The 26,047-nt window shown below is 50.7% G+C and overlaps 2 protein-coding genes across 9 annotated transcripts in view; both read right to left on the bottom strand.

The window, feature by feature from the left end:
* DIP2A (disco interacting protein 2 homolog A) overlaps positions 1 to 357 on the bottom strand; it is a 126,300-nt gene extending 125,943 nt beyond the window's left edge. For all 8 annotated transcript variants that reach the window (XR_013486761.1, XM_020973347.2, XM_020973348.2 and 5 more), the window contains exon 1: positions 33 to 357. Coding sequence is in view for 7 of the 8 variants with exons in the window: in XM_020973347.2 (XP_020829006.1) it covers positions 33 to 150 (118 nt within the window). In the remaining variant the exon portion in view is untranslated. The remainder of the gene's footprint in view (positions 1 to 32) is intronic.
* Positions 358 to 8,831: 8,474 nt separating this feature from the next.
* The window catches only part of PCNT (pericentrin), a 114,383-nt gene continuing 97,167 nt past the window's right edge, over positions 8,832 to 26,047 (bottom strand). Inside the window, 8 exon segments of the mRNA XM_078154594.1 lie at positions 8,832 to 9,270; positions 10,078 to 10,202; positions 11,289 to 11,448; positions 12,737 to 12,813; positions 13,734 to 13,966; positions 14,294 to 14,455; positions 15,715 to 15,885; positions 16,988 to 17,065. Coding sequence (XP_078010720.1) covers positions 9,218 to 9,270; positions 10,078 to 10,202; positions 11,289 to 11,448; positions 12,737 to 12,813; positions 13,734 to 13,966; positions 14,294 to 14,455; positions 15,715 to 15,885; positions 16,988 to 17,065 — 1,059 coding nt within the window. The 3' untranslated portion in view covers positions 8,832 to 9,217.

The following is a 26,047-nucleotide window of genomic DNA, read 5'->3' as shown; positions in this document are numbered from 1 at the left end:
CCCGCCCCCTCTTCCCCTTCCCCCAGCCTCACCCTCAGACAGCTCCAGCTCCAGCTCGGCCAGGCCCTCGCGCACGTCGGGCGGCAGCGCCCCGGCCTCCAGCCCCCCGCCGCCGCCCCCTCCGCCGCCGCCGCGCTGCCGCTCCGCCATGGCCCGCGCTCCGGCCTCCACCCCCGCGATGCCCCGGACTCGGACTCGGACCCGGAGCTGGAGCCGGAGCCCGGCTCGGCCTCGGACGCGGCCTGAGAGTCGCGAGCCCGCGGAGGCGGAGCCGCCCTCGGAGCGCGCGCGCGCGCGCGCGCCCCCGCCCGGGATTGAGGGAAGGAGGAGGAAGCCCCGGCGCCGCCTAACAACGCCGACGAGCTCGAAGCCCATTGGTCGCCCGCAGCCCCGGCCCCGCCCTCGGCGCCCTGCGGCTGCGGCCGCTCCCGACGGGCTCTGCGCGCTCGGGGCGGGACGGTCTGAGTGGGGGCTGCTGGGACTTGTAGTCCGAGCCCTTCCGGGCCGGCCTGAGTGCGGAGGGGCAGTGGGAGGGAGACGCGGAGGAAGGGACTGGGGGCCCCCTCGCCCACCCCTGGCTGGCCTCTCCGCGGGCCCGCCCTCAGGTCGGCCCCGCCACGCGCGCCCTGAACCCGAGGATGCCCCACGTGTGCCCGGCCCGTAGTGAGCCACGCCCCCTCAGGGTGCCCAGGCTACGGACGGGGAAACTGAGGCCCGAGCAGGCAGAGGGACTGGACACGGGTCCAAGGGCCAGAGGCAGGAGCCTCGCTTGCCATTAGATAGTTGGGGAAACTGAGGCCCGGCCCCCCCCTTCTTTGTGGGGCCCGTGCACAGGTTGAGCGCCTCCTGTGTTCCAGCTGCCATTCTCAGCAGACCGTGCCCACGGGAGGGGGCCGTTGCAGAAAAAGACCTGCCCCCGTGTTGATAGGAAGACGGCCCTCCAGGCGGGGGGCACGGCCAGCCCTGGTGCGGAGTCAGGGAGCACACCCAGTGGGGAACGGGGAACTGCACCCCAACATAAGCTGCAGGAAGTCAGGGCGCCAGAGCCCTTCTGAGCCCCACCCAAGGCCACTGTGACCTCAGCACTGGGCTGGCATTCATTCCCCCACTCGGTGCCTCCGTTTCTTCATCTGTATAATGGTGCTCTACCTTCCGTTCGGCCTCTAACAAATCAGAATCCCAGCCAGCATCGCCTCTGACTACTGGGGTGCCATGGGATGGCTCCATGCCTGCGCTCAGAGCCCCCTGGTTCATGCCCCCATTCCCGTGGGTGGGGGTCTCTGCCCAGCTTGGATGGCCCCTGCAAACCCAGAGCAGAGGAGGAAATGGGGGGTGAGGCGGGCAAGTACCCCCCCATTCCATGGGCTTGAGTAAGCCATAGCCTCCTGGGCGCCCCTCCTTGTTTCAGGAGTCCTGCCCCTCACTGAAGGTGCAGGGAGGGAGGGACAGCGGAGAAAGGGAGGGGAGGCAGGCGGAGGAAGGAAGGAAGGCACCACCTCGCGGAGCTCTAGCTTCCCACACCCCCTGGGATAGACAGAGAGTCCCAACCGGTGTCCAAGGTCGCTGTCCTTGAGCTCAAGTGCTAGCTGGGCACCCACCAGCTGCTCCGGGCTCCCCTCTCTCTGTCTCTCCCAGGCCAGCTGCCTCCAGAGCCTGGTGACCCTCTTCCCTGCCCCCCAGGATGATGGGGGTCAGTCCACATCTCCCCACTGCCCGGAGTCCTTGCCAACCCCACGATTCCTGGGCTTTCTGACCCCCCAGGAGGCCTAGGCCACATGAGAGAAGACCCAAGGTGTCTCAGACATTGGTTCCTCTTCTTAGTGGAGTAAACCCCGGGCTAGGCTCAGGCTCAAGCTCCAAGCTTTTTCAGGACCTTGTTGAACTATGAGACTAGACCTAGAGCCAGAAGCTCCGGGTTAAAAGCCTAACTGCCCCTGGGCCAGCTGTCCAGCTTGGAGTGGGCCTCAGTTTGCTGCTTACTAAAATGGAGATCATATTTGTACTGCCTCCTTCCCAGGGCTGTTAGGAGTCATTATGTAATGCACTTTGTGCCAATAGTGGGATGTCATCATAATCGTAAGGTGCATGGTGACCAGGAGCCCGTACTCCAGTCTTGTTCCTGGCTTTTGGTGGGCACTAGGACAGTGCCCTGGGGGAGGAAGGAGCAGGGTGGGTAGTCCATGGGTTGGAGGAAGCTCCAGGCTACCAGGCTTGTGAGGTGCTTGGCACCTGAATGAGAGACTTTGGCAGTGTGAACACTGAAAAGGATGAAGAAAATCAGAATCATTTTCATTTATGTGGCATTTGAAGGTTCCACTTGATCCTCACACTGCCCCTGTGAAGATTTTATTATCCCTACGTTTCAGAGGAGGAGATGGAGGGAGGCTGAGATAGGTGAGGTGATTTGCCCAGAGTCACACAGCTACTAAGAGTCTGAGACAGGACTTGAACCTAGGGTCTTCCTGTCCCCAAATCCAGCAATTTATACACAATGCTACGTAGAAGCCTCTAGAAGGTAAAGGGGATGGAAGAAGCACTGGGAGAGAGAGTAGCAATAGGAAAATATTCCCAGAGTCCTGGAGTGTCCCTGAGAAGCTATGAGCAAAGGAAGCCCAAATCGATAGAGGCTGACAGTGAGAAATTCTGACCCAGAAAGGTACCTGAGGGGCAATGTGAATCAGGCATGGGACTGCTATTTATTGCTTGCCTACACACAGAAGAAATGCTTACTACAAATCATTCATGAGCACTCAGTGACTTAAAACAGGACTGAGTAACTTAATTTAAAACTCCAGTTGTGTTCTCCAGGGAGGGGCAGAACTAAACCTCATCAGAAAATAAAGCAGTTTGCAAGACTGCTGAAGAGGCATCGTTATCCTTCTGCCTCAGCTCTGCATGGCCTCCTCCATGTCTTCTGGCTCACCTGGCCAGGACTTGGACTCTTCCTTGTGTTGCTGGTCCCCAGGCTACCTACCAGTCAGTTCCAACCAAGGGACCCAGGCTCTACAGACCTCCCACAAGAACGCCAGCTGGGACACGTCCATCTTGAGGACACTGCTTGGGTCTTTACTTCAGGAAGAAAACCATGCAGACAAGGCAGCCCTGGGCGCCAGGGGCTTCTCTCGGCCTCATCAGTTGATCAATGCCGGAGCTCTCTCAATCCCCCAACCTGCTTGTTAGGTCAAACATGGCAAAGTCCCCCCCCCAGAGGAGGTTTCAGCTGCAGGGCAGCAGGAAAGCCCCCAACTCAAGCCCAGTCCTGGGGTGCAGGATCCAAGCGGATGGCCAGGCTTCCTCTTGAAGGCCATCTCCATTTTTGACATTGGGCCAAGGGCCTGAGCATCAGTGAGAACTTCCTTTTGCTGTGAGGTGAGGAGGCAAGGTCAGCTGCTGGGGTGAACCTCCCTAGGGGATGCTTTCCTGGTCTATGAAGCAGGACCTGTGGTCCGGGGATGCAGCTATTCCTAGGACCCTCAGGAGCAGGTGGTTGGTGCTGGTGCCAGGGAAGGAGGCCCCTTCCCCACAAGGGCTGCTCCTGGTTTTCTCAAGGAGGAAACAGCCCCAGAGAGGCCAGTTAAGGACTTTGCCTAGAGTCCTGTGTTTGTAAATAGACTTGCTTTTACCCCTGCGGAGGCTGCGGGCCCTCTGAGGGCACAGCTGGTACCTTACTTACAGGATAAGGAAACGAAAGGGCTGCTCCCAGCGTCATCTAAAATGTCCCGTGTCTCATGGCCCGTGACCTTGGTTTTCTGAATTATCCAAAGAGCAAAACAATCTTTACTCTCCCTTTTCACCGTGTTGAGTTTTTGGTTATGCTTTTAGCAGAAGCAGTGGGCCACTAACGGAGACCTTGCATCGCAGCTTCCTGGCTGTGGGCTGCGGGTCAGTGCCTTGGCCAGCAGCTCACCCCCAACACGTCACATGTAAGATGGCTTCCATTCTGTCTGCACACATCCTCTGTGCTCAGAAAAATATTGCTGGGAACAGATGCCACCTCCTCCTCCTCCTCCCCTTTCCTTGCCAGTCAGTCCTAGAACGAGCATTTATTAAGGACCTGATGTGTGCCCTGTGCTGTGTGAGCCATGTCTCTTCCCAAGTCCTCCACTGAGAATCTACCCAAGCAATCATTAAACATGCATTAAGTGCCTGCTGTGTGCCTGGCATACAAAGAAAGAAGCCAAAAGGCCCCTGGCCTGATCCGCCAGGGGCTATCCCTCCCACCCCTGCACTGACCTGTGGTCCATCTGCTATCTGTCATGACTCTGACCTCCGTTCCACGTCCTGCATTTCCTCCACAAAGTTCACCTCTGGGATGATAGGTTTTTGGGCCACAGCAACCCATGAAACAGGTAAAAAATATTGGGGGAAATATTTGAAATTGTGAGCAATTACAGTTACAACTGGACCCCCAAATCAGCAGCACAACAACCCCACACAAACAGGGCCATCAGCAGTCAGAAATGGTACAGACAGTCATGGTGGATGCACCGTCGGCTCACAAGCCTTTGGGAAGAGTTTATTAGGCTCCAGGCACTGAGTTAAGTCCCTGCCCTCAAAAAGCACACATTCTGATGAGGGATGACAGGACACAGAATGAAGCTGAAAATGGGGATGAGTAGAGCAAGGGGCTTGGGGGGTGGGGGGGCTGGAGAGCCAGCCTGGCTGGGGACAGAAGGCTGCTACCCTTCCTCCCACGGCACCTCGTCATCACTCATACTCTGCTCTCTCCCTGCAGCCAGGGCCCGGTCTGGGCCCTCCTTTGCCCTAGCCCAGAGCCTGACTGCCAAGAAGACCAGCTGGGCAAACTTCACACCCCAAATAGATGCCCACCTTTGAGGGTCTGTGTGTATTCTCATGCTTACACACGTGTAAATGTGTGGTGCGTGTGTGAGTCCATGTGAGTGTGTGTTCAGTCATACATGTGCATACCCACATGTGCATTCATCATGTGTGAGTGAATGTGTGCGCACGTGTATGTGCATCATATTCATGGGTATGCATGTGAAAGTGGGTGGTGAGCTCGTGTGTGCATATATGTGTGTGAAGTATGTACGCATGTGTGATTCTGTGGGAATGAGAACGTGCCTGGGTGAATGTGTGTGTACTGGTTTGCTGCAGTTGTGTGTACATGTGCCGGAGTGCATATGTGTATGCACATGTTCACACAGGAAAAGCTATGCATTGTGAATGTGCATGTGAGAGTACGTGTGTGTATTCATGTGTGCTACATGTATATGCATGTGTAAGTGGGTGAGTACGGGCCTGTGTGTGTGTCGATGCATTGTAAAACATGTACGCATGTGCAACTTGTGAGTGAACGTGCGTGTGCACGTGTGAGTGAACTGTGGGCATTTGAGGGTATTCCTGTGAAAGTGCATTGTGTACGTACTGATGTGTTTATGTGTATATGCATGTGAAGTCTCTACACATGTCTGAGTACACGTGCAGGAACACGCATGACTGAACTGTTGCTTGTGAGAACTACGTGCATGTGCCTGCATATGGGTTTAGGGGTATTGTATATTTGTGTAAGCATGCAGTGTGTGTTGTGCATTGCAATAGGTAGGTGTGTGCATGTGCAAGCATGAGTAAGAGAGTACTGGGGGAGTGTGTAAATGCACAGGTGTAAGCATGTACACTGGGGGAGTGTGTGCACACGTACATGTGTAAGCATGTACAAGCATGTGCAGGTGTACTCTGGGAGCTGGGGGCGGGGCCTTTTTCCACAAGGCCCACTTTTAGATGTTCCCTCACCAGCGCAGTGTCCTTCCTTGAAAATGGACAGAAGCCTGGCTGTGGGACCGAGGCCAGATTCGGGTCCCTCGGGGCAGGGGGAAGGCAAAAAGCAGCAGCCCTTTCCCTGGTGTTTCTTTCCAGCACGAGGAGACCCTGAAGGGAGGTGAAGGAGCCGACGGAAACCAGCAGAGGGGATGCTGGTCCACCAGCGCTCTGAAGGGGAAGGTTGAGGGGCAGTGGGGCCTGGAGAAAGGAGGAAAAGGAAGAGGATGGAGTGGGACAGAAGCTGAGTGTGCAGCCCTCGAGAAGCTTCATGGAGAAGGCGGGGACATGCAGGGGGCCCTGGGCTGCAGCACCACAGGCCATCCTGGTCCTGCGGCACCGGCAGTCTAGGGCCAGCCATTTCACGTGACTATTCCCATTAGATTCATTCTCTTTGGGACACGAAGGAGATGAACGAGCTGGTAGAAGATGGAATCCTATCGGGGCCTCCCTCCACAGCCAGTTCTTGGGGCTGCAACTCCTGGAATGTCAAATAGGAGAGAGCTGCGGGCTCACCTTGGTTTAGGGGTGAATCCTGCTTCTTACTCACTCCCAGCCTTTTCCCGTTACATCGTAATCAAGTCCATTTCAGATGAAAATCCAAAGAGAAGGACCTGGAGGGGCACGGGGAGGCTGTCTCTCCCCCTGGCTTCTGGACCCAGCCAGGCCAGCCCTTCCTTTGCCTCTCCAAAAAGGAATCGGGCTAGGCCACCATCCTGCTCCAACTTGACCAAGAACATCAATCACTAGAGGGCAGCTCCTCCAGGACCACACGTGCCCACTTGTTGGCCTTCTGATAAGCCCCCCCCCCCTTTTCTGCTGGTCTGCCATGGTTCCCACAGACGACAGCCTGAGGACTTTTCTTATTTTTGTTTCATGAGTTCCTCTAGCCAAACTTCATTAGCGAGTGGCCCACATACTAATCATGAGTCTACTGGAAGCAGCAGGATGGAACCATAGGTAGAGTATGGGACTTGGAGTCATGGAGACCCGAGTTCCAATCCAGCTTCGACACTCACTAGCTATGTGACCCTGGGCAAGTCACTTCACCTGTCTGCCTCAATTTCTTCAACTGTCAAATGGGAATAACCATAGTCCCCACCTTGCCAAGTTAACGTGAGGGGATAAAATGAGATCACATAGGAGAAGCCGCATATAAATTTTAGCTCTCCATCATCACCATGGTCTGGGGAGCAGCCAGAAGAAGGCAAGCAGGGTGGTTGTCCAAGGATCCCGAGGGCATGCCACATGCGGAGAATGATACTGATAGTTAGCATTTAATCGCTTCATCAGGTTGGCAAAATGCTTTGCAAATGCTGTCACACAGACTCAGAGGAACCCTGGGAAACCATTTAACAGATGAAGAAACTAAGGCAGATGACACAGCTTGTGTCTGAGTCACAATTTGAACTTGGGTCTTCAAGTCCAGCACTGTAAACCACTGTGTCCGTTAGCTAGCGGTCCTAAAGAAACTTGAAGGGAGGGGGATGCTTTGCTTGTGAGTCCGCCACCAGCATTTATGAAGTGTTTACACAGTCCCTGCCCTCATGGACACACCCATAAAAAGGAGCTGCTTCAGGGTAGAGAAGTCAGATCTGCAGCCATGAAGGAGGGTCCTTCGGACGGGTCTTCTCCAGGGCTGGTGAGGAGTGGGGCCCCAAAGGGTAGTGGGAGAGAGCTCCATGGAAGGAGAGTCCCCCAATGCTCTCGGCGTGACGGGCTGACTCCCCTAGAGATCACCAGGCCTCAGAGAAGGGCCTGATGCCACCATTTGGGGAGCTCAGGACTTCTGCCACAAGCAATGGACCCAGCCTGTGATCATCTGTCAGATGCAGAAACAGAGACGTCCACGGTCAGCCCTCTGCCAGTGCTACAATCTTGTGTCTCCCACATCAAGTCCTGTTGTTCTGACTTCCTTCTAGCAAATCTAAAACTGCGTCCCCCTCACGTATTTCCTGCCGACGACACAAGCTCAGCCGGAGCCGTGTCGGTTAGGGATTAGGACAGGGTCAATCTCCCAATGCCCCTCCTGCCCCCTTAGCCTGGGCTGGCACCATAGAGGACACCGGCCACACATGAACCAAAACCCACCACTGGAAAGGCAGAATCGGGCCGACTCTTCCCTGCCTTCTGCACAGAGCTCACTGAATGAACCTTCATTCCTGCTCAGGCCTCAGACCAGACCCAAAGTTCATTACAGCCAGGCCAAAGGTGCAGGGGAAGAAGCCATCCCACTGAGCCCAGAAGGAGAGAGGAGCTGGCCCCAGGGCCAGTGATGAAATCCTCTGCACAGCAGGAGTGCCTGCCCACCTTGCAGAGGAAGGACGGCATCTCCTGACTCCGTCCCCCTGCCCAGAAGTCTCTCTCCTCACATCTACCTCCCAGACTCCCTGGCTTCCTTCAAGACTTGGCTAAAGCCCACCGTCCTCAGGCGGCCTCTTCTGGTCCCCATGAAGCCCCTTTCCCTTGAGATGACCACAGCTTTGATCTCTATATCACTTGTACAGACACAGGTATTTGCATGGTGTCTTGAGCATTAGAATGGGGGCCCCTTGTGTGTTCCTATCCCGTGGCGGGCGCACAGACAGACATTTTTCTTTGAGCCCCCAGCTTTTCTAGGTGCTTAATAAATGCTAATTGGCCCAAAGGAGCTTGCAAGGCTCAACCATCCACAGAGGAAGATGGACCCAGGGGAAGGACGCTCAGGCAGACGGGGGAGGAAGGCAAGTCCCTTTACTGAGCCCGAGCATCCTAGGACAGCAGAGGCGCCTGGTCTGGAGGCCAGTGTTTCACCAGCACAATGCGGCCCAGGGGCTGACCAGAAATACAAATGTTCCTATCCCGTGGCGGGCGCACAGTAACAGCCAGCCAGCCAGCCAGCCACCGAGGAGGAAGGAGGCAGGCTGGCCACAAGGCAAGGGCAAGGGTTCACTCTGGGTGAGCATCATCCAGCCAGGACAGTCAGCGACAGATGGGCTGCAGCCTGGCACTAACCCTCAAAGCAGCGACATCACAGGCCCACTGGCGCACCCGAGAGAAAGAAGACACCTGTGTAAAACAGCGCTTTGCTTTTAATGACTTTTTACAAGGTGTCCAGCTATACACTTTAGAAAAATCCACACCAGGAGGACACATCCTAGTTTACATTTTATTGGTGCAGGCAGGAACATGGGCTGGGCGAGGAGGTCTGAGCTCTCCAGGCTCACACAACAATACAAGGTGTAAAGACACTCATAAGGACTAGAACACTTTTAATTAGCTGATGTTGTGAGAGCAGATAAAGACATGTGAACAGGGTCTTCCCACAATCCTGTGCTGCAGCACCAAGATGCTTTCTTAAAAAAAAAAAAGAGGAGGAGGAGGAGGGGACAAGGGGCACAGAAGGAAAGAGGAAACCTGAGAAATCCCAGCTTCTGCTACCTCTGGGAACAAACTGCACTCAGGGGCTCATCTTTTTGGTCTTCTGATGGCCAGGTTTTTTTGAACTCAGCTCTACACAGAAATAAAATAATGTCATATTAGCAACTGGTCAGCAAAGAATCCCTCAACTGTCTTGGGAAAAACCCTACAACTGTGTGTGCCGCTGCCCCCTCCCAGACACAGCCCCGGCTCCGTGGCCTGCCCAGGTCCCACAGCAACTGCCGGACCCCCAGCCCGGCTTATTGTTTTAACTTGATTGTGCAGCCCCCAACGACGACCCTAAAATAAATTTTGGGGCGAACCAGACTTTCATCCTCAGAAACTGCCATCTGATGCACAGGGTCGGGCCACAGCATTTCCCTGGAGCATCCCCTCCATCAATCAATTACAGATGAGGAAACTGAGAGGGGAAGTGACCTGCTCACAGTCACACAACTAGGAGGTTGGGCCTGCTAATATTAGGTAGTGTCTGTCTGCGTTTCCCTTGTCTCACGGCCAGAAGACTCCCCAACCCAAGAGTTCTGAGGCCCACGTTTAACCCTTTCCAGAGACACTCGCAGCGGGGGGGGCCACTCTTGTCTGGCGATTCTAAGTGAGAAGGCAGAGAAGAAAGGGCCTGCCCACAGGCCTGGTGGACGTGGTGGTTACCAGCCTTCCTGCAACACCCTCTGCCTGTGCCTAACACTGTCAACCTGCAACCTCATCTCAGTATGACTGACACAACATTTCCATCCTTCTGCGAGCCACTGCACTAGACTTTTATCATGTGAACCAAAAGCACCTGGATTGGCCTCTGACTCTTTTCTCCCACAAACCGCACCTCAAGGCCCGGGCTCACATTTTGCAAACACTTAAGAAGCAGCAGGTAGTGGGCCTTACCTGGCTGGACGCCCCCTAGCCTCTGCTGGATGACCTCCAAGTGGTGAATATACTCTGTTAATGAGTGCTCCGGGTCTTGAGAGCTGTCATAAACGTCGGCACTTGAACCCGGGGATGTGAGGGCTCTACAAAGACAAGACAGAGCTGAGTTTTCCCTCTCTCCAGGGAAGGTACTCCTGGCGCAATATCACCTGATTCTCCAAACCTAGATCGCAGGCCACTGATTCTCTCTCTCACGTCACGGACTTCCAAGGCAACCCTCAGGTCCTTAGGGTCCAGAAGCCATCTAAGCCTCGATGGTCAGATGCAAAGACCCATCCCCAGCCAGTACCAGGGTCCCTTGCTGCCTCCCTTGCATCCTTGTGCCCGGCCAGAACCACAACTGAAGGTGGTGCTTCCCCTGCCAAGTCCCCCTTCAAGAGGTTCTGAGCCAGATGAAGGGAACCCCCTGGCTGGAAGCACAAATGCCTGAGCAGGGGGCTCCCTTCGCCCCTCCACGGCTGAGCTATTCATTCAGAGGCTCTGTTTGTCAGAGCTCCATGTCTCTATTCACAAGCCCTTGGCAGGAAACTCTGCCTGATTTTGGGGACCCTTTGTCTACCAACAGCATTTCCTAGTAACAGTGATGAGCCACACCAAACTTGGCCAAAGAGGGTGCAAACAGTCTGCCAGAGTGCAGAAGAGTGGGGCGAGGGGCCTGCCAGCAAGGGGAGAGTGTGATTCGGGGATTGCGGCTTCAGTAACTTGGGGGAGAGTTCATGTTCTTAGGAGCCACGTGCCTCAATGGTCCCACTGGACTTTCCGGATCAGGCAGACCATGAACACGGCCCTCTGAGGGGCCAGGCCTGCTTTGGGCTCACTAAGACCACAGACAAAGGCCTTATTTTCTATATCCCATGGAGGAGCCACACCTCACACACATATGTGTGCATGTGCAGAGCTCAACAGCCTGCCACACCCTCATGAAGGGCCACATCACATGGGTCAAGTTCTGTCCTATAAGAGTGCCACGTGAAGACGCCTGCGGTTACTGCCAGGATGGACGCCATCTTGGAACGTCGAAGTTAAAGGCCTCCTCCACACCCCCGACCTGGCCCCTCACCACGAGGTGGCAGCTCCCCTCCTCCATCTCCAGACGCCCCACCTTCCTTCAGAGCAGAATGGGCGATGGTGCTCCCACGGGTCAGACCCCATGTGTCCCCGGGGCTCACCTGTCCCACAGGCGGTAGGTGGGGGACGGCGAACATCTCGGTTTCAGAGAGCTTGAGGAGAGATCTTGTGTGGGAGGGGAGCTGGTGGTTTCAGGGAGCGATGGTGAACATGACAGCGGCGGCGGTGGCTGCCTCGAAACCTCCACCGCTTCCTCGGGCACTAGGAGACAAGGATGCCAAGAATCAACAATGTGGAAAGGCTAGGACATGGTCCCCACACCTCTTGGCTTTCTCCTCAGGGCTGGCTCCATGGCTCCTACAGGATCTGCTCTGATTGGAACCAGGCAGCTCAAAGGGACGACCCCCCCCCACCCCCCAACGAGGGGCTGTGCTCGGGATCGGAGGGGACAGGGGCCATGCGGCAAACATTCAAAGGTGTCATCTGCACCCACTACGACAGTTCCTGAGGAGGTTCTGCAAAGCAGTGACCCACTGACCCAGCCTTCTCTGGACTGTCCCAAGGCTCTCCTCGCCCCCCAGATGGTGCCAGCATTGGGGAGAATAGACTTTGGGAAACCAGACGATGAAAGCCAGGCAACGGATGGGGTGCTGGACACAGAGTTCAAATACTCCCTTGGAAACCTCCTAGCTGTGTGACTCTGGGCAGGTCACTTCCCCTCTCAGTTTCCTCATCTGTAAACTGGGTTGTTGTGAGAAGGATCAAATGAGGTATTCTAAGGCCAAGCCCTCTATCCAAGCTGGTGATGTGGCGCCCCACCCATGCGCTGGGAGAGGTGTCAAAGGTCATAGGCACTGCCCTCAGGGGACTCTAGGGGTTCTGGAGGAAGGAGGACACATATTGGAGGATCCATTCTTGCACACACTTCACCTGCAGATTGTGGGATGTGAGGAGAGCAGCCTGGGGGCTGCGGACGGATGGTGGCAGACACTCCCTATATATGTTAAGTCACTGGTAAACTTGAAGAAGGAATACGCCCAGACCCCCCTCATGCTGCCCCCCAATCACTGGGGAATGTGGCCAGCCGCCCCTAGGACCAGCTCTGGGTGGGGCAGCCTGAGAACTCTGTTCTGAATCTGCTGGAGACCAGGGTGGTGTTTCAGTGCTTGTAGAGATTGTAAAGTGCTTCCTTAATACCCGTTCAGCCTGGCCCTAAGTCAAGGATGCCAGCCTGCCTTAACGCACCCTTGGCACACTGGGGCCAAGGAGAGGGGATGTGGTAGGACCCACACTGACTTAAATGCTGGGCCAGCTGCTCTGCCACCCCTTGAGAATGTCCTTCCAAGGGCTGGGGCGGATGTCATCCTCTGCCTCCAAGCGGCCCAGAACACTCAAGAGGGGAGGTCGGGGCTATGAAGGTCCTGCCACTGAGCCTCGACACCATAACTATCTGGTCCCCAGCAGGAGCTAGAGTCGTTTGGGTGCAAATGCTGATAAATCACTAAAAAGAAGCAAACTTCCCAAGAGAACAGAACACGCCCTCACCCACCTGAGTCGAGCTCGCTGCTCTGGGCAAACGTCCCTCTTCGATCCAGCTCCTGCCACTTTCTCACCAAGAAGCGTAGCCTATGGGGAGACAGGGAAAAGCCAGTTGGAAAGCCAGAAAAGAAGAAAAACAAAAGAAGCAAACAGGATGCCCAGAGATCAGGCCTTCACGCCTTCCTCACCTATGAGGCTAAGATGAGATGCAAGCTATGGGCTCCCCCCGGATTGCCAATTTCTCAATCAGCCACTCTAGCCAAGGCCCACCATGGTGGCTCTTTGAAATGTGCTTCAATAATAGACAGAAGAACCAGCTCTGCCTCGTTCTTCCAGGAGCTCTGAGAAGAGCAGGCTTCATAAACAGAACTCTGGGCCTCAGTTTCCTCAATAATAAAATGAGAGGCTGGACTAGGCTACTTTCAAAGGACGCTTCCAACCCTCAATCTCGGGACTATGATTTGTTAATCTAACTCAAAAACCCTGAATCTCAGATTAAATGAACTAGAGAAGGGGCAGCTAGATGGCACAGCAGACAGATCACTGGCCCTGGAGTCAGGAGGACCTGAGTTCAAATCCAGCCTCAGACACATAACCCTGGGCATGTCACTTAACCCCAATTGCCTTTAAAAAAAAATGAACTGGAGAGCTTGAGATTTAAAGGAAAGGCCACAAGAAGCCCTTTATAGAAAACAGCATTTCTGGAGGACATCTAAGCTTTCACATTGGTCCACCTGCCCACCATCTGTTTGAAGTCTGGATTTTCCCTAAACAAGCCTTCAAAAGAAGGGATCTCCGGATCCATTTTCTCTAAAGACTCAGACATGGAGATACCACATGCGTGCGCGTGCGTGTATACACACACACACACACACACACACACACCACACACACCCCCAGCCCAGAACTAACATGGAGCCTGTATCCCACTGAGGACAGAACTGGTTTGAGGCGATATAAAGAAGGCTGTGTGAGGCTAGGCACGACCCTGAGTCACTGGCATTTACCTTAAAATGGCAATGACCACCCTGACCGCCGTCCTGAATTTGGTAAAGGGGCGAGACGAAAAAGCCCGCTTGTCCACCTTGGAGGGAAACACTCCCAAATGTGCAATCATGGAGAGGGTTTCTTGCTCAGAATCCTGAAATCCCCCGATCAGCAGCAGGAGATACCTCTTTTGATAAATCAGGGCCTTGCGGAAGCTCTCTGCTCGTAGGAAATGCAGGTATAACTTTTCCATCTTAAAAGAAAAAGAAGATGAAGATGAGATGAAGTCACTGGCACTTTGTTCAGGCTAATGATCTTCTAGCCCACCATTCTGCTGCCATGCAGGATGTCAGCCAGTATTCTGCCCCATCCCCCTGGGGCCTGGGTCCCGGGTCCCCAAGGTAACTGGCAGCCCCGATGGCATATTCCGGATGCCCCCACGCCATGTCTCCGGAGAAGTTGTGGCAATGACTGCCCAGCTCATCTTTCCACACCCCAAGCCCTAGGGCAGGAGACAGCTCTGCAGGCCCTGACAATGCGCGAGGTCTTCCTCCCACGTGGCTGCTCTGTCCTGCCTTACCCTGATGCGACACGTGTTCCCTCCATGGTTGGTTTCGCTCTTGAAAGCCGCTTTCACCATCCCTGATTCGCTGTGCCTCGTGCCTTGTAAAGCCATTTTCTGTTGTTTCCAGGCAGCTTTGTCAGCTTTCTGGAATGTGCCAATGCGATCCACGTATTTGTACTTCAAACAAATGACAAAAGTTAAGGTGGCCTGTTCTTGGCCACTGGGGACACAAGAGCCACATCAGGGAGAGGACCCTCCTGGATGACAGGCCCGAAGGCTGAGGACCCACCCCGAGGGATAAAGCTGCTGCCTCTGATGGAGGTGTGGGTCCCACCAAGTCTTTTAGAAAGAAGCCCAGGGGGCAGCTAGGTGGCGCAGTGGATAAAACACCAGCCCTGGATTCAGGAGGACCTGAGTTCAAATCTGGCCTCAGACACATAATGCTTACTAGCTGTGTGACCCTGGGCAAGTCACTTAACCCCACTGCCTCAAAACAAAAACAAACAAAAAAAAAAAAAGAAAAGAAAAGAAAGAAAGCCCAATTTGTGACTCCCTGTACTGGTCCTAAGTGACCCTGGGTGAATCCTACTTCCCAGGAAGCCAAGAGGGTCACAACCCAGGGCATCAGTGGGTAAAGAACAAACACCAAACGTCTATAAAACAACACCTGCTACAAAGGTGGCTCTGGGGTCTCCTCTCAAACAGGCCCCTACTCTCTCTCTGGAGCTCCTTTTCAACTGGTCAGCTGCTAAATTACATGTGTGGCCAAAGCAGAGAAAAGTGACCTGACCTACCCCACTGTTGTGCAGAGGCTGCCTGGGGAATTTGCTGTGAAAAGCAGCTAGGGCCACTTTGCCACCCAGACCCAACAAAACCAGGAATGAGCTAGGACCAGTCCCCAAAGAGCACAGCAGCAACCTTGGCTGCGGGGGCACAGAGCAGGCTGGCCAGGTCCCTGAGGCCTGAGGATGTCTGAGCTGCCTCTGGTCGGACATTCCTTGCAAATGAAATCAGTGGGGGCAGGCACAGGGTGCCCGGCCCACCACGGGCAGGCCCTCTTCTCTCCCAGTAGGGGACTGCAAGGCCCTCCTCTATTTCTGCAGCCACCCTGGACCTGGCTTTGCTTCTCCACAGGTGCCAAAGCGGGGTGCCTCACTGGGTAGCAGGAACAGGGTGAAGAACTTTGGCCCTGCCTAGGTTCTCTTCCTGCTTCCTCACTTTATGCACTGCCCAGCAATGATCTTTCTCTGCAGATCTCCTGTGGCTAATGGCAGTGGCTCTCCCGTGATGAAAGCCGCCTGCTAGACCAGCCGATGGCCATCCCCTCCACCCGCCCAAGGCCCACGGCTGGGAATTGTAGCCGAGGCACCTCCACTTGCCACTTGCCCCCCCGGCCCCACCCAGGGGAACACAAGTGAAGCAGGAGCCAGACGTACGATGTGCCCGCAGCCCTTCTGCAGATGGTGCTTGAGCGTCTTCTCCAGCTTGGAGACAGTTTTGCACAACTCCACCTTCTCCTGGGTCATGGTGCTCAGGGCTTTGGTGAGGGAGCCGTTTTCCTTCAGCAACACGTCAATGAGACTGATCTGGGCCTGGGCATTTTTTTTCTGGGAAAGACCAGGGAACGAGAATGACTATTTGTGGTTGAGAATGACGCAGCAAGGCCAAGTCCTCCTCCCCAGGGGACCTCCCGGGGCAGTAACAGCCAGATGATGGGAGGGATGCCAAGAATAGGAGGGTAAAGGCGGGTGGGAGCTGGGGCACAGCCAGTGTGATGACGACCGAGCAAATGAACCGAGGCCACGGCTCCCACTCCCGCCTCCGAGCCCTGGGGGACTTGGCACAATTCACACTGCCCATCCTAGGGGCTTTTCTCTCCACCTTTACTCTTCTTTCAAAGAAGACTTTAGCTTCCATGGCCTCTCAAGTCCCTTCCAGCCCCAGCACTGGGGGCTTGGGATGCCACGGTGAGACACCAGGAATGGTGCTGCAGAAGGGACTTCTGACCTCTGACTTCTTTCCTCCCCTTCCTCTCCCGGTGGCGAAGGGTGGGGGAAGGGAGAGACGGCTGAAGACAAAACCTGGCCACACTGACAAACGCACTGGTCACGGTCACTCAAGTGGGTATTCCTGCTTGTTATTCTCTGCCAAAAGGGAAGGCATCAGGCTTGGCCTGGAAGGCAGGACTAGGGGTGGGGTGGCAGGTGTTTTCTTCCAGAAAAGATAGTAAAAATGAAAAATTACATTGATAAGATGTATTTGTTAAAAATACAAAGTATCAGGTTTTTTCTCACTCACTGTCATGGACACTCATGAATTTCTCTTAAGTCTAGGCTGGGAGAAAAGCCCACGTTTGTAAGAGGCAAGAGAATAGTGCAAGGTGTCCAATTTGGTGACTGGCCTTCCCTCCCACGGCGTAGAATTCCCTTTCCCCTAGTTCTAGAGCTCCTGAGAGCCAGCAAGGCTGCTCCTGGGGCTGATGGGGGGCAGCCTCCACAGCGAGCAATGGGCAGACCACAGCTCACTAGCAGGAGCACGTTTTCAGCCTCCTGGGCTAGCTCTGGGGGCTGTGCTTGGGCAGAAGAGGACAGGAATTCAAACGTGTGCCCTCCCAGTCTTTGCCCACCGCTCCCCGAACTGAACCGCCTCCCACCACCTGCCCCAAGACGGAAGCTCCCGCTGAGGAGAGAGAGGGGCGCAGGGACCTACATTAAGGGTGCCGGTTTTGTGTTTCTGCCCCAACCACGTGACTACCGGCGGTGGTCCCACGGCAGCCACGTCTTCCTCCTACAAGAGAAGGGAAGGTAAAGAGGCCGAGGAGCACCTCTCTACTCTCTGTGAGTCATGGGCAATGCAACAGTCCCAAAACTAGGGCAAAAGGCTCTGGGACAAAACCAAGAAGGAAACAGACAATCTTCCCCAGGCTCGGGGCTTGCAAGCTGGTCAAGTTTGCCACATGCCACACGCGGAAGGAAGGGAAGAAGAACCCTGAGCACTTACCCCCTTCCAGGAGAGGAAGGTGGGAGGAAAAGGGAACGCCGTGCTGGAAATTATTACATTGAAAGCCTCAAAGATAAATGTGAATTGGTCCAGGCCCCAAAAGAATTCCTGGAAGACCTCAAAAAGGATTTTTAAAAATCAGAGAATTAGATGAAAAATTGGGAAAAGAAATGAGAGTGATACAAGAAAATCACAAAAAAAAGAGTTGACAGCTTGGTAAAGGAGACACAAAAAAATATTGAAGAAAATAACACCTTAAAAAACAGAATAGGCCAAATGGTAACAGAGGTACAACAATCTGCTTAAGAGAATGCCTTAAAAAGCAGAATTGGGCAAATGGAAAAGGAGGTCCAAAAGCTCACTGAAGAAAATAATTCTTTAAAAATTAGAATTGGGCAAGTGGAAGCTAATGACTTGATGAGAAATCAAGAAGCAATAAAAGAAAGTCAAAAGAATAATTTAAAAAAAAAGAAAGAAGAAAACGTAAACTATCTTATTGGAAAAACAAATGACCTGGAAAATAGATCCAGGAGAGAGAATTTAAGAATTACTGAAAGCCATGATCAAAAAAAGAACCTAGACATCATCTTTCAAGAAATTATTAAAGAAAACTTCCCTGATATTCTAGAACCAGAGGGTAAAATAAAAATTGAAAGGATCCAGTGATCACCTTCTGAAAGAGATCCCAAAATGAAAACTTCCAGGAATATTATAAACAAATTTCAGAGTTCCCAGGTCATGGAAAAAAACTATTATAAGCTGCCAGAAAGAAACGATTCAAATATGGTGCAGCCAGTCAGGATAACACAAGATTTAGCAGTTTCTACATTAAAGAATCAGAGGGCTTGGAATATGATATTCCAGAAGGCAAAAGGGTTAGGATTACAACCAAGAATCACCTACCCAGCAAACTGAGCATGATCTTTAAGGGGGAAAAAATGGATATTTAATGAAATATAGGACTTTTAAGCATCCCTGATGAAAAGACCTGCTGAATAGAAAATCTGACTTTCAAATACAAGACTAAAGAAAAGCATAAAAAGGTAAACAGGAAAGTGAAATCATAAGGGAATCATTAAAGTTAAATTGTTTACATTTCTACATGGGACAGTGATACTTGTAACTCCTAAGAACTTTATCATTTTTAAGGCAGTTTGACGGCATATACATAGACAGAGGGCAGGCAAGGATATGAGCTGAATATGATGAGATGATATCTAAAAAAATTAAATTAAGGGGTGAGAAAGAGGAATGCACTTGAAGAAGGGAAAAGGGGGAAAACAGAATGGGGTAAATTATTTTACATAAAAGAGGCATGAAAGAGCTTTTATAGTAGAGAAGTTGGAGGACATGGTTGGGGGGGGAAGGATATGAACCTTATTCTATTCTCATCAGAATTGGCTCAAAGAGGGAATAACACACACACTCAGGTGGGTAGAGAAATCTATCTTTATCCTACAAGTAAGTAGGAGGGGAAGAAGATAGAAGAAGGGGAGGGCAGGGGAGAGGGAGGGGTGTGCAGCACTGATAGAAGGGAAAGGGACTTAGGGGAGGCAGAAGTCAGAAGCAAAACACTTTTGAGGATGGACAGTATGAAAGGAGAAAAAGTAGGATAAATGGGAAAATCAGGATAGAGGAAAATATAGTTAGTAATCATAACTGAAAAAAGTTTACAGCAAATTTCTCTGATAAAGGCTTTATTTCTCAAATACATAAAGAACTGAGTCAAATTTATAAGAATATAAGTCATTCCCCAACTGATAAATGGTCAAACACAGTTCTCAGACCAAGTAATCAAAGCTATCTATAATCATATGAAAAAGTGCTCTAAATCACTACTGATTAGAGAAATGCAAACTAAAACAACTTTGAATTGCCACACCATACCTATTAGATTGGCTAATATGAAAGAAAAGGAAAATGGGCAATGTTGGAGGGGATGTAGGAAAACTGAGACACTAATGCACTCTTGGTGGAGTTGTGAACTGATTCAACCATTTTGGAGAGCAATTTAGAACTATGTCCAAAGAGCTTTCATATAAAACCAGTATATCCCCTGATCCAGCAATACCACTCCTAGGTCTGTATCCCAAAGAAATAAAAAACAAAAAGGAAAAGGACCTATATGGACAAAAATATTGACGGCAGCTCTTTTTGTGGTGGCAAAGTATTGGAAATTGAAGGGATGCCCATCAATTGGTAAATGGCTAAACATTTTGGTATATGATTGTAATGGAATACTGCTGTGCTATAAAAAATGGTGAGCAGGATGCTTTCAGAAAAACTTGGGAAGGCTTACCTGAACTGATACAAAGTGAAATGAGCAAAACACAGGAGTACTTTGTACACAGTAACAGCAATACTGCATGATGATCAATGGTGAAGACTTTGCTATGCTCAGCGATACAATAAACTGATGCTACCTGAATGCAGAGCAAAGCATACTTTTTTAAACTTTATTTTTCTTTTTGGGCAGAGGGGGTCTGTGTTTTCTTTCACAACAGACTAATTTGAAAATATGATTTGCACGTGTTTATTCTAAGTTAAACTGCTTCCCTTCTCAATGAGGGGGCCAGGGAAGGAGGGAGGAAGAGAATTTGGAACTCAAAGTATTAGAAAATGAATGTTAAAAATTGTTTTCACATGTAATTGAGAAAAAATAAAATATTAAAAATTTTAAAATGCCTTGGCTTACTTCATAATGATGACAATTCCATTCTTTACAAAGTGCAAGAAGCAACAGGAAAAAGTCTGTCTGAACTTGATTCTCTTCAACAGGAAGGAACTTGTTGATGGGATGGAAACAATGGGAGACATTGTGAGGAAGGACCACAAACACCACGAGTTTGTGTTAAAGGAGAGGAAGGCCAGGCAGGGCGTGATAAAGGAGGGCAGGTTTCTAAAGATTCAAAGCAAAGTGAGATAGAATATCTCACCGTACGGTCTAAAAGTCTATAGGGGGCATCCGAGCAGAACGAATGGAAAATCCTTAAGGATGAAGTTCTGATACCATCTTCTTCAACAATTAGAAGAGGCAGAGCTAGATGAAGCTAAGATTCCTCAACCAATATGGTTTTTAAAAAGATGGTCAGAGAGGATTCCGGGAAGATGATGATACTGAAAAATTCAAAGCTCTTAAGATTTTCCCCACGAAAGAGATGAAATAGTGCCTCAAGGTGTATATTGAGCAATAAAAATAAATTAAAGTAGGGGCAGAACAGGGCTCCTTGTGGGACAATCAGAGAAGATCTGAAGAAAAACCCCAGGATCAGGTTTGGTCCCAGGAAACCCCAGGGCTGGGAGGCTGCCTCAGCCCCATCACCCCTGGGACAGTGAAGGGAGGTGGGCGTCTGGGCCAGGAAGATCAAGGGAACCTCTGCTAACAAGGAATGCCAGACCTAGCTGTGGGAGAATGAACCAGCACATGTGCAGTGAGTGCAGAAGCAGCAGGGCTGCGATGCCGCTGGTTGGGGGCATCTACGGGAGGCTGGAGGTCTTGGTTTCGGTTCAGGCCAGAGGGGAGAACTGAGGCCAGAGGCACCATCCCCCATAACCCAGGGCTAGAAGTGATTATAAAAAATAAGCTGCTACAAATGAAAAAAAAAATGAGCAGGCAAAGGAGAAAGAATCCAGCCATAGAGGGTTATTTGCTATAGGAATGAGAAGACTGGGGTTTGTCTTCAGAGGAGGATACTGAAGCAAAGATACACTCTTCTACCCCAAAGAGTAATGTCAAATGGTCACCTGCTGAAAAAGAATGTATAGAAGAACTTTAAAAAGCCTTTAAAAATCAAATGAGATTGAGAAAAAACTAAAAAACAAACAAAAAAACCAAACCAAGAAAAACTAGGAGATTATGAAAAGAAAGTCAACCAATTAGAAAAGAAGATCCAGAATCTTAAGTAAGAAAATGACTCCTTGAAAATCAGAATTGGGCAAGGGGAAGCCAGCAAAGTCATAAAAGACCAAGAAATAATAAAACAAAATATAAAGAATGAAAAAATAAAAGAATATATGAAACATCTCATAAGAAAAACAACTGACGTGGAGAACAGATCAAGAAGAGAAAATTAAACGAATAATTGGACTACATGAAAGCTATGATCAAAAAAAAAATCTTGATACAACAATACAATAAATAATTATTAAAGAAAATTGTCCTAAAGCATTAGAACAAGAGGGGAAAGTAGAAATAGAAAAAAAAATCCACCCATCACCACCTGAAAGGGATCCCATGAGGAAAACCCACAGGGATATCATAGTCAAATTCTGAAACCCCAAGCTCTAGGATAAAACATCACAAGCAACAAGAAAAAACAGTTTAAAGACAGCGGCGCCACAGTTAGCATCACACAAGACCTAGCAGTGGCGACACTGAAAGAACACGTGTCTCGGAACACCACATATCGAAGAGCAAAAGAACTAGGGCTCCCGCCAAAAATACCATACCCAACAAAGCCAAGCATAGTCTAGAAGGGAAAAAAATGGGTATTTAACGAATTGTCTGATTTTCAGGACTTTGTTTAAAAAAACAAACAAAACACCTGAACTTAATGGAAGATTTGACATACAAAGGCCAAGAGAAATATAAGGTACATACCAAAGACTTAACTACAAGGGACTCCATCAGGACAGACTGCTTCCCTTTTATGTATGTAAAAAGGAAAACAGATGTCTGAGATTGTTATTAGTAATTAGGTGGTTCACAAGAAACACTGGGGTAGGCCTGCGTATGATATGACTTGAAAAAGTAAAATGGTTTAGAAACAGCAAAAAAGAGTAATTATTTTATACGAATGAGATGCAACAGGAAGAACCAACATAAAGGAATTAGATGGGGGGAGAGGGCTAGTAGTTCTAGAAAGCTGCTTTCATCAGGAATGAGTTCAAGAGGGAATAATACATATATATCTAGAAGAGTTTAAAAGTCTCCTAAATTTGGAAAGAAATATGCCGCTAAGGGGATGAGGGGGAGAGGATAAGGGAGGGATCTCTAGACGGGAGGGGGAGGGAATAGGTTATGGGGGGGTATAGAAGGGTGTTTAGATTTATGGAAATGGGACGATAAGGGAGAGATCCTTGGGGGGTGGGGAGGCACCGAGGTTAAGTAATAGGAAGGCAAAGGAGCAGGTAGAAGTAATCAGAGGAGCAAGGAGGGATAGGAAATAAGAGGTATGCACACACATAAAAACAAAGATCAGGAGTAGAATTTGTTAGGAAAAGTACATGTTTACATATGTATGTATATATGTGTATATATGTATATATCTATATTCATATATGATTATATCCACACTTAATTATAGCCTTCTTGGGGTGGGGGAAGAAAGGGGGAGAGGAAGGGAAAAAAAAGAACAAAGTCAAAAGTGCACAACAGAGAACAAAAGAAAACTTAGAAGGAAGTGAAGAAAAGATGGACAGCTCTGAACACAACGTACGGTATTTATGATACAGGCTTTCTTTCTTGAAATGGAAATTTATATATTCTGAATCCTCTCTTATGTTCTGCTACGCACATGACATGTTTCTTTTTCTTTTCTTATCGTGTATTTAAGTTTTAGTATTTAAGTCTAAAATAATAATACTACTAATAATAAAAAGACGGCTGCAAGAAAGGGGGAGATAGAAAGGCCGCATGCCAAAGTATGGCAGAGTCCTGTGGGAAGACAGGGAGAGACACTGAAGTCCAGTATGAGCTAAGGCAGAAAAGGAAAGGGGAGGCTATCCATAGGGATAGTGGGAGAGAACTAGGGGTGGACGGAGCAATTCTACTCGACAAAAGACCAAAAAAAGCAGAGGATTTGGCTTTGGCCTAGAAAGAATGGAACAAAATGGCCAAGTCAGTAAGGGGATAATAAGAACATAGCTTATTACTCCATGACGAGACCAAGTCACCAGGCCCAGGTGAACCATATGCTGGGAAGACTGAAATGCCAGCACAGGTCACAGCTCTGCGGAATGCACATCATCTACCTTTTTTAAAGGGAGGCGGCCGAGTCTTTCAACTCTAGACCAATGAGTTTGCCTTCACTTCCTGGCAAACTCCTGGAACATATTATTGAAGGGATGGCTAATGAACATTTAGAATATGCAAACCCATCACTGCAAGCCAGCATATGCCTGCTTCCACCAAGGACAGGTGACTCCAATATCTGTTGTTCCTTTTCTGACTGGGGTAACAAAGATGGCGAGTCAGGCATACCTCATACACACACACATACCACATGCACATCTCTCTCTCACACACACATACACCCCCCCACACACACACATCTTTCTCACACACACACCCACACACACACATCTTTCTCTCTCTCTCTCTCACACACACACACCCCCCATACCACAAACACGCACGACGATATACACACCCACTCCAAATACAGGGTTGTCCCAAAACCATCTTCGTGAAGTTTTAACTTATCAAAGCTTAAATCTGCACAGAGCCTTTTGGGACAATCTGCACATCTCTGGAGAATCAGTGCATGACAGACTGTGGGGGAGGCATTGCCTTTGTATAAAAGGTGGTGGGTGAGCCGGGTCTGCCAAGGTGCAGGCACAGGAGAGGGACACATTTCCGGCATGGCAGATGTCCAGGGCCAGCAAGGTCACAGAGACTGGAATCACAGTGAAAAGCATGTCGCTGCGAAAAGCTAAAAAGCTACACTGACAAGTTTACATCTTATCCTAGAGGCAACGGGGAGCCCTGGGAGCTGATAGAGCAGGGCAGTGGCCACGTCAGATGGACAACTAAAGGAAAACCCCTTGGGCAATGCTGTGTAGGACAGAGTGAGGTGCAAAGAGTCTTGAGGTTAAGGAGCCCAGGAAGAGGCCATGGCAATAACCCAAGGGAAAGCTGAGAAGGCGCAAAGGAAGGGCACAGCCTCAAGCAGAGACAAGGGCCAGCGGGGGGAGAGCGTGCCAGACCGCTAGCCTCCTTGCAGCCAGGGAAACAATGAACTAAAGGAACAGCAGAGAGCTCGGGCAGAGGGGTAGATCTAGACACACTGAGGCAGGGCTATCTGGGGCCCTCCAGCAGGCCGTCGGTGCCGCTGGACCTTAACCCTAAATGCTTACCGGAGATGCAGACACGGGAGTCACCGGCAGAGACAACAGGGTCACCATGAGAGTGCAGAGCAAAGAGGGTTGAGGACAGACCCTGGGGAAGCCCCCACAACATAGATCCTGATGCCAACAAAGAGGTGAAGGTAGAAAAAGCAGGAGGGGGAGGGTCAGGAGCAGCAGCTAAGAAGAGCTCATCAGATCTGCTCATTAAGAGGTCAGTGGGAAGTCTGCAGAGCAATTCCAGGTGTGTGATGATGGCATCACAGTAGAGGCCCCGAAGCTGGGAGTAACAGCTAAGCTGGTGGGTCCCCAAAGAGCCTCAGGTCTGGAGGAACCTCAAAGGCCACCTGTCCAACATCTTCCCTCCCCTTGGTACCGGTAAGGAAAGAAGGTCAGAGGGGTCAAGTGATTTGGCAAGGTCACACAGCTACTAAGGAGCAGAGCCAAGATTTGAACCCAGGAACTTATTCCTTAACCTTAGCCTAGTAGTTGATACCATACTGCCTTCTGCCTTAACGGATGAGAGTTGGAACAGGAATAAATGTGAGTCTTCTCCTTGGATCCACGAGTACAAGATGGAGAAGGTGGAGGTCCTGGGCTCCGTCTGAGGCCCCACTGTGTGATGGCAGCCCAGAAGGCCTCCCTACACCCGGAGAGGCCAGGATCAATGAGCCCACAGCAGCACTCACTGAAGCCTGCCTCACTCACACCACCCTGGGAGGGGCCACGGTCCTGCCTGAGGGACCGAAGGTGGGACTTTATGCAGGAGACGTTCCAGAGTGGCAGAGGACAATGCACCTCAGGCCACCAGACACAGGCAGGTGGCTAGAAGAGAGAAGGTGTGAAGGGGCTAGGGGCAGGACAGCTCCCGTCATGTACCCACGGGCTCCCAATCAGAACGGGGACTCTGTTGGCAAGAAGGAGCAGCGGGGTAGCCAGAAGGCCAGGAGGGTCCTTCCCAGACTGAGATTCTGGGATAGATGGAAGCAACCTCAGAAAAAACATCTTGTCAACTTTGATAGACTTGGCTCTTCTCAGCAATGCAAGGATCTAAGACAACTCCAAAAGACTCAGGATGGAAAATGCTATCCACATCCAGAGGAAGAACTAGGGAGTCTGAAAGCAGATTGAAGCAGACAATTTGCTCTTTTTTTGCTGTTTTTGCTTTCTCGTGGTTTTTCCTCTTTGTTCTGAGCCTTCTTTCACTACATGACTAATGTGGAAATATGTCTAATGATTGTACATGCATGGCCTATATCAGATTGCTTGCTGTCTTGGGGAGAGGGAGAATTTGGAGCTCAAAAATCTTATAAATGTGAATGTTGAAAACTAAAAATAAAATTTTTAAAAAGGTACAATGAAAATTTAAAACAAAACAAAAACAAAACAAAAAGAAAAAGCATGTTGGCAAAACCACCCTCAAAGGGCCATTCACTGTGACCCAGAGCAAGTCCTGTTCTGAAGCGCTGCTGTGCTCGTACAAGTGTTTGCAGCAGTGGTTTCTAATAACAGAGGCACCATCACCAAAATGAGGTCTCCTGTCCTGCTGGGCTCATCACTCTTGTGGCCAAATAGCTAACTCTTCCTGCAGGGGACTCTGCTGGTCAGTCCGAGAGCTTCTGGAAGAAACCTGACTCACCTTGCTCAGGACTTGGGGGAGACTAAGAAGCTCCAGGACCCTATATGTGAGCCCCAGAGAACAGC

This window comes from Phascolarctos cinereus, unplaced genomic scaffold, assembly GCF_003287225.1.
Source record: "Phascolarctos cinereus isolate Bilbo 61053 unplaced genomic scaffold, phaCin_HiC Scaffold_5;HRSCAF=322, whole genome shotgun sequence".
Classification (NCBI taxonomy): domain Eukaryota; kingdom Metazoa; phylum Chordata; class Mammalia; order Diprotodontia; family Phascolarctidae; genus Phascolarctos; species Phascolarctos cinereus.
This window is presented reverse-complemented; position numbering and strand designations above follow the sequence as displayed.